Source organism: Onychomys torridus, unplaced genomic scaffold (genome assembly GCF_903995425.1).
Source record: "Onychomys torridus unplaced genomic scaffold, mOncTor1.1, whole genome shotgun sequence".
Taxonomy (NCBI): Eukaryota; Metazoa; Chordata; class Mammalia; order Rodentia; family Cricetidae; genus Onychomys; species Onychomys torridus.
In genome coordinates this window covers 2,376-11,057 of record NW_023411456.1, presented here as the reverse complement: position 1 = coordinate 11,057, position 8,682 = coordinate 2,376, and the positions used below count along the sequence as shown (strand labels likewise).

The 8,682-nt window shown below is 47.7% G+C and overlaps 1 protein-coding gene and 1 pseudogene across 1 annotated transcript; both read left to right on the top strand.

Annotated features, from left to right (window-relative positions):
• Positions 1–2,206: 2,206 nt before the first annotated feature.
• On the top strand, positions 2,207–4,363 carry LOC118575152 (annotated as a pseudogene).
• A 1,543-nt stretch (positions 4,364–5,906) lies between these two features.
• Positions 5,907–6,695, top strand: LOC118575151 (uncharacterized protein C17orf107-like). Its single transcript, XM_036175820.1, has 2 exons — positions 5,907–6,279; positions 6,393–6,695. Exons 1-2 carry the CDS (start codon positions 6,214–6,216, stop codon positions 6,693–6,695), a joined length of 369 nt encoding a protein of 122 aa, XP_036031713.1. The 5' UTR covers positions 5,907–6,213.
• The last annotated feature ends 1,987 nt before the right edge of the window (positions 6,696–8,682 follow it).

Here is an 8,682-nt window from a genome sequence, read left to right as displayed (position 1 = left end):
GAGAAACATCACCCTTTACAACAGCCACAAATAATATAAAATACCTTGGGATAACACTAACTAAACAAGTGAAGGACCTTTTTGATAAGAACTTTAAGTCTCTAAAGAAAGAAATTGAAGATGTCAGAAAATGGAAAGATCTCCCATGCTTATGGATAAGTAGGATTAACACAGTAAAAATGGCAATCTTACCAAAAGCAATCTACAGATTCAATGAAATCCCCATCAAAATCCCAACACAATTCTTCACAGACTTGGAAAGAACAATATTCAACTTCATAGGGAAAAACAAAAGACCCAGGATAGCTAAAGGAATCCTGTATAATAAAGCAACCTCTGGAGGCATCACCATCCCTGACATCAAGCTCTACTATAGATCTATAGTAATAAAAACAGCTTGGTACTGGTATAAAAACTGACATATGGACCAATGGAATAGAATTGAAGACCCTGACATTAATCCACACATATATGAACACCTGATTTTTGACAAAGAAGCCAAACCTAGAGAATGGAAAAAAGAAAGTACCTTCAACAAATGGTGCTGGCATAACTGGATGTCAATATGTAAAAGATCACAAATAGATCCATATCTGTCACCATGCACAAAACTCAAGTCCAAGTGGATCAAAGACCTCAACATAAATCCAGTTACACTAAACTTAATAGAAGAGATAGTAGGAAGTAGTCTTGAATGCATTGTCACAGGAGATCACTTGCTAAATAGAACACCAGCAGCATAGATACTGAACACGACAATTAATAAATGGGACCTCTTGAAACTGAGAAGCTTTTGTAGGGCAAAAAGACACACTCAATAAGACAAAAAGACAGCCTACAGAATGGGAAAAGACCTTCACCAACACCACATCTGACATAGGACTGATCTCCAAAATATATAAAGAACTCAAGAAACTAGACATCTAAATATTGAACAATTCAATTAAAAAATGGGCTAAAGAGCTAAACAGAGAATTCTCAAAAGAAAAATCTCAAATGGCTGAAAGATATTTAAGGAAATGCTCAACATCCTTAGTCATCAGAGAAATGCAAATCAAAATGACTCTGAGATACCACCTTACACCTGTCAGAGTGGCCATGATCAAAAACACTAATGACAGTCTATGTTGGAGAGGATGTGGAGTAAAGGGAACACTCCTCCACTGGTGGTGGAAGTGCAAACTTGTACAACCACTGTGGAAGTCAGTATGGCGGTTTCTCAGAAAATTGGGAATCAATCTACCTCAAGACTCAGCCATACCACTCTTGGGCATATACCCAAGGAATGCTCAATCGTACCACAAAGATACATGCTCAACTACGTTCATAGAAGCACTATTCGTAATAGCCAGAACATGGAAACAACCGAGATGCCTGTCAACTGAAGAATGGATTAAGAAAATGTGGTACATATACACAATGGAGTACTACTTAGCAGAGAAAAACAATGATATTTACAGGCAAATGGAGAGAACTAGAAAATATCATCCTGAGTGAGGTAACCCAGACTCAGAAGGGCAAACATGGTATGTACTCACTCATAGTGGATACTAGATATGAAGCAAAGGACAATCAGACTATAACCCCAAAAAAGAGATATTTATTTATTTTTTAAAAAAGAAAAGAGGGTGCAGCGGCCCCAGATTAGGGAGAATCAGTTTAGGGCTAGGAAAGGTGGCAGTGGGGTGTAAGGAAGTGTTGGTGGTTGGAGAATCTCTAGATCTTTCCAGGGTGTCAGGAAGGAGAGTGTACAACCCAAAGGGAGGGTCTGGGGGAAAGCTGTGGAGAGAGGTGATAAGGGAGGTGCCCGGAGGGAGACTCTTCGCTGGGTCACAGGAGTTTGTTATCAGGCTGTCATTTCCTCCACAGGCTCTATCTCTTTCCTGCTCCTGGCCTGGCTCTCCTTGGAGCTGGAAGAGAAAGGACCAAGTCATACTCTGGAAGAAGCTCGGTGCCTTCAGAGGTCTTTCCTGCCTGACCATAAGCTGGGGCTGGGACCAAGAGGAGGATCTGGTGGTGGTGGGGGGGAACAACTAAGAACCAAGGACTGAGGACAGGGGGTGGAAGAGAGGAAAAGTCTGGGAGGTATGGAAGCTGTTTCTGGAAGGGATCCTGAGAGCTGCAGGCAGTGGAGGGCTGGAGCCTAGGAAAAATGGTGCCAAGTCCAGGGTGGCATCCCTCTAAACTCCTCTGCCCACAGGTTCACATGGCTCTCCTCATCCTGCTGTTCCTGCTGCCAAGCCCCTTACATTCCCATCCCACTTGTGATCTCTCCAAAGCCACCAGCTTGCTGGAAGTCAACTGTGAGAACCAGGGGCTCACAGCATTGCCTACGGATCTACCAGCAGACACAGGCATCCTCCACATGGGCAAGAACAAACTGGGTACCTTCTCCACAGCATCCCTGGTGAATTTCACTCACCTCACTAAGCTGGACCTGGAGGAGTGTGAGCTGACCAGCCTGCAGACTGATGAGGAACTGTCCAAGCTGGATAACCTGAAATTATCCCACAAATAAACTGCAAAGTCTGCCCTCCCCTAGGCCAGGCACTGCCTGCACTCACTATCCTTGACCTCTCCTTCAACCAGTTGGAATCACTGTCTCCTGGTGTCCTGGAAGGTCTAAGCCAACTCCAGGAGCTCTACCCTGCAGAACAATAATCTGAGGAGTCTGTCCCCTGGAACTCCTTGAGGTTCACCACCAAGCTGAACAAACTCCAATCTGGCCAACAAACAAACTGTGTGACCTACCTGCTGGGCCTCCTAGATGGGCTAGAAGATCTTGACGCCCTCTACCTTCAAGGGAACCGGCTTCATACAATCCCAAAGGGCTTCTTTGGGACCCTCCTCTTGCCTTTTGTTTTTCTCCATGGCAACATCTGGTATTGTGATTGTGATATCCTCTACTCCCCGCCACTGGCTCCAGCAAAAATTCCCACAATGTCTACTTATGGAATGAGGGTGAGAATGTCAATTCCTTGAGCCCTAATGTGGCCAGTGTACAATGTGCCAATTTGGGCTCCACACCTGTCTACTCCTACCCAGGGAAGGGCTGCCCTACCAGTGGTAATAGGGATAGAGACTATCATGACTCTGATAATTTCTCTGATGTACCTGCTACAAGGGCTGAGGTCAACAGTTCTCTACTAACACCAAAGCCCATACTACCCACGGGGGTCTACTCTTAGAGTCTCCTGCTTCTCCAGACAGCCAAAATGCCTTCTTAGAATCCAACCCACAAACCAACTAAGAAACAGTACACGTCCACACACATACAGATCCCTGGTTTCACCACACTTCCACACACCATGAAATCCAATGTACACTCTTATATTCTAAAATCCATAACTATACCCATCATCACCCCAATCACCCTACAGCCTACCTCCACTCTGACTATTTCAAGAGCCCATCACTTCCACCCTGGCTACCCTAGAAGCCAGCACCAACCCAGTGCCCACCACTTCCACCCTGGCTACCACAAAGCCCAGCAGCACACCAATTCCTACCACCTCCACCCTAACTACCCCAGAGCCCAGCAGGACTCCAGAGCCCACCAACTCCACCCTAACTACCCCAGACCACCAGCAGGACCTCCAGAACCCACCAACTCTACCCTAACTACCTCAGAGACCAGAAGGACTCCAGAGCCCACCACCTCTACCCTAAATACCCCTAGAGCCCAGCAGCTCTCCAGAGCCCACCACCTCCACCCTAACCACCCCAGAGTCCAGCAGCACTACCCCAACCACCCAAGAGCCCATCACCATCCTAACCACTCCAGTGTCCACCATCACCCCAGTGTTCATGACCACATGGGTGTCTACCCCAATTGAGACCATTTCAGAAACTAAGTTTTACCACAGAACTCATTTTTACTCTTAGAATCCATCACAATGATCCCAGAGTTGAACAGCTTCCTAACTGTCCAAGAGATGGCTCAAGGGAACTCTGACACTTTCAAAAGCGATCCTTTTTTCACTCTGAGTTCTGTTGCCTCCTGCCCCTGGGCTTTCTATATTCTGGGTCTCCTCTGGCTCCTATATGCCTCTGTGGTACTCATCTTGTTGCTGACCTGTATCTGGCATGTAAAACCACACACTCTTGACATGGGCCTCTCTTGCTGCCTTGGCTACAAGCACACACACCACAAGTCTGGAGGCAAGTAACTGTGCCCCGGGCCTGGCTGCTCTTCCTTTAAGGGTCACTCCCTACTTTCCATTCCAGCCTTTTCCTATGGGTAAGGCCTAATGGGCGTGTTGGGCCTGTGGTAGCAGGATGAAGGCCCTGAGCTCTGAGCCAGGGTCGTGGTCAGGACCTATTGGGAACAGTGGGTGTCGGGTACTCAGGCCACAGTCTGTGAAGGTGACTACTTTGGAGATCCTGAAGGATCCAAAAGGGACTCTACTGGGATCCAGCTGGGAGTGGGGAAGAGGGGAGATGAGACTGCCACAGGGGCATTCAATTTAGTTCTTATCTGAAGCCCCCTCTTTACATCCAGACCTCAGACATCAAGAGAGGCAGTGAGGTGATGGAACCAGGTGGTCATAGAACCAAGCTCACTGTGTTGCTTAGAGAATTGCCAGGCTATATGGTCACTGCTACCATTTTGGGGGAAGAGCTAGAAAAAGCAAATAGAAATGGAGTATTGTTCACATGTGCAAGAAAACTTGGAAAGACAATAATCAAGACCAGGAGCACTATCCCTAAAGTATCATGAATATTTCTTCCCTGTGACCACTTCTTAGTTTTCCACCAGCATTACCTGTATAATAAAAATGTTTTTTAAAAAGGAAATGTAGCTTTCTTTGGGACTTGGGGAACAGCTGGAACACCTGGTACAAGAATTCCCAAGGTCCTAACTGCCCCCAACCCTGACCCCAAACCACCCAACAAACACCCAGTTGTAGCAGAGGGTGGGTAGGTGGACATAAGGGGTACTTCCTCTAACATTACTGATCCTTCTGCACACAGAAGTACCCGCCAGGCTTCCTCAAACATCAACTCCGGAATAGAACAATGCCCTAGAGCTGAGAGGCAGAGCTAAAGCCTGCCTGGCTGCAGCAGAGGTGGGTACATTCCTCACACCCCACAGCCTTCAGAACACAGCTCTGCTCACTGGCCAGGTCAGGGACTGGGAAAGCGTGTCATCCTGGTGAGTTTGAAGAGTCTTAGGTCTGTTGCTCTCAAAGCTGGATGTAACAGGACCCTCCTCTCCCCCAAATCCACTGACTCTGCCATTTGCTGATCTCACCAATGAGGCCTTCTTCCACACCTCATCTCAGTCAGTCCAGGCCTGGGGCCAGAGAAGGGAAGTCTGTCGGCATCTTTCTGCCTCTACAGACCGCCCTTCTCCAGATGGTTCTAGACCTTCCTGTGAACCTGACTGAATCTCTTTCTTGCCTTGAAGTCTTCTGGTACAGGGCAAACCTCGGAGGTTAGCCATCAAGGACTTCTGTTCATGGAGTCCACCACCCAGTCCCGCTTCATCTCCCATGGCAGTGTGTGCTTGGCCCACTGCATGTCTCATGGGTCTCCTGTGTGAGCTGGATTCCTTTCGGCCTCTGTCCTCACTCTAGCTAAGAGTTCTTCTTCTGCCTCTGCCCCCTGCCCTCCTCCTAACCCTGACTGCTACCGCTAACAATCCTCTCCTAAGCTGGGCAGGCTGCAGTCCACTGCTACAGCCATTTCCAAATGTTCCTGTCATCTTCTTGCTAGACTTTAAAGTCCTGATAAAGCTTGGAGGCTTTTTCAGGATGAGCTCCTCTGCTCGGAGCAGAATGCCCACGGACGAGGCACGCCTCGCGGGCGGGGCAGCTCGGGGAGCCTCTGGGGGTGAGCTCCAGCCCAGGAGGCGTGGCAGTAGCTCCAATAATGTCTGTGCCAGGGCAGAGGTAAGGCCAAGCCCGCCTCCCACCCTGGGCTGTCCTTTCCTCAACCAGCGCTTACTTGTCTCAGCCGAGGGGATGTGGCGTGAGTGGTCGGCGTCCGCAAAGACACGTTGAGCACGATGACGCAATTCATAACAATGAGCGTGGCAACCACCATGACGAAAATGAGATACCTGAGATACCCAAAAGGCATGATGTCACAGCTAGCTGCCCTCTACCTCACAAACACCTCTGCACAAGTGGTGGGGTTCCTCCCCTTACTAACCCTGCACCACCACGCCAGAATTGTCCCCGCCCCTCTGCACCTACCATCTGTTCGGACATGAAGGGGACTCCCAGCAACTTGGACACCCTGCTGTGGGTCTACCACTTCCACAGCTCCACCGAGGTGAGAGTATGAGAATGGCCACCCAAAGGCGGAGACATCTGGAGACATCTCCAGCGCCTGGGATGTGGCCCTTTCCCTGTGACTAGACCACTCCACTCCCCCTGCTTCTCCAGGTGGCCCTACAGCCTCCGCTTCTATCTTCCCTGGAACTTGCTGTGGCTGCAGCTCAGGAATATCTGGTGCAAAGGTTCAGAGAACTTAAGTCCCAGGAGTCCCTGGAATCCGATCAGCCGCCTGCCCAGAAGGCCACCTTAGGGCTGGTGCTAAGAGAAGCTGCGACCAGCATCATGAGCTTTGGCGCCACCTTGTTAGAGGTGCAGCTCTGGGGGGTTGAGGGATGGGAAGAAAAGGGGGAGTGCATGGAGGACCAGCTGCCACCATTATTTACCCAGGGACTCTTGAGGAATGAGGAATAAGAGAGTTAGAAATTGAGGGGAGAGAAACACGGGGAAAATGCAGGATAGACTCGGGTGGGCCTGGATCCTTATCCAAATAGGCTCAGAACTTTACTCCAAAGGTCTTTTTCTAACAATGCCAAGGGGTGGAGCAAAAGACCTGCCCTTTGCTAATTACAGCCAAGTGTAGACCCTTACAAACACCAGGTACCCAGGCCCATGATCCAATCAACCTCCCATGCACTCCTGCTGGGTACAGCCACTAGGAAATCTCATGGTCTCCAACACGTCTCTGTTCTTTAGATTTTAAAAGAAAAAACTTTTGATGCAACCCCATCAAACTTAAAAACTAACAGGTTAACATAATTATAACATAAATATTACTATACATAGTTACAATTCTCTCAATCTTATAATAAAGCAAACTCTTAATCCTACAAACCTAAACTAAACCTACAAACCAGCATTCAAAAACAATTTCTAAATAGAACTATACAAAACGTAACAATTCACTCAAGCAACACGAAAATATTTTTAAATTAAATATACTAAGGAATATTAACACTCCTCTTCTTTAAAAAAAACTTCTCTATTTAAACAGTTCCATTTTTTCATAAGCCATCACCATTGCTAGAGTCTATAAAATGCATAAGTAATTCAAACTTTCCCATGTTATGAAATCTCTACTGTCCATCTTAAGTTCAAAAGGAGTTCTGGTACCATTCCTATAAGTTCCTTTGAGCACTGGTAGACAGGGACTGACTTGTCAGCTGCCCTTAAGTCTGGTACAGCTGTCAGAATCCTGATGACTCTGAAGCAAACAGTTCCAAATACAAAACGTCCCATAACCAAGACCTTTCAGTTCAAGCAAGTCTCTCTGAAACTTCAGCTTCCAGCCGCTGCTGCCCTTTGCAATCTGTAGCCTTCCATGACCGGTCTGCTCCTGGACCAGGCTAGAGAGCTTCACCTCACAGCCATGCCTGCTCAAGCTCCTTCAGCTGCCATGAGCTGAATCTGTGGCCTTCCCACAGCAACTCTGGCTTTGGGGAGCAAAACCCATCACCTGCATCGTTGACAGTCCAAGCGCCCAGCAAAGCAGGTCCCGGAATACTCAGCAAGCTGTCCTAGGGTATGCAGTCCCTTGGTATCAGACAAATGCAGCCTCAGGGCAACTCCATGATTGCAGTCACATCCTGCTGCTGGAAGCTAGGGCTGCACTCAGTATCCACAGTTCCTGCAGAGCCTCAGGCCAGCTGTTCAGTTTGGAGTGCGGATCTCACCTCCACAGCTTCCTGCTCTCCAGCGCCTCCTAGCGGCGGGTCGGACACTGACACCATTCTGCTCTCAGCCTGCAGAAGCAGTCTGGACTGTCTTCTCTTCACCTCTGCTCTGCTGGCTCTTCACATTTCCCGCAGCTTGCCATCACTGCTGGGCTTTCCCAGCTGCTGATCACCGCCCTTTGCCTTTCTCGTGGCTTAGTGTGTCCGCTTCTCACCGTAGTTCTTCATTGAAAGGCTGCAGGCCCTCAGCACTAGTGCCGGCTCTGCTTTCATTGGCTCTTAGCATCTGCTGCTTGAGAAGCTAGGATGCTTTATGAGTTTCTGCAGTGGACACTACTTTCTGCTGCTACTTTCTGAAGCTGGCAGTCTCTAGAACTGCGTCTTGTTGACTTTTGGCTTTTGGAACTGCCAAGTTTGGTATAGATGCTGTTCTCTGTGTCTCAGGTTGGGAAATTACTTTTTTATTAAGTCTTCTTCATAGCCTTAAACCTAAAGCCTATATATTCTAAACCTACATTTCTCTGACTTATTTTTCAAATACCAAACTTAGCAAACATTTAAAAGAGCTATATTACTTCTTATTCTTAACTAGCTTCCATTAGAAGAATCGCTTAGCAGAGTCTCTGTAGGGCTACCCTCAGCCTCTACTTATGAACCTTATCTAAGTTTTATTTAAGCCTAACAACAAACTTACATTCTCTAGGACTACCTTAGCAAATATCTTATAT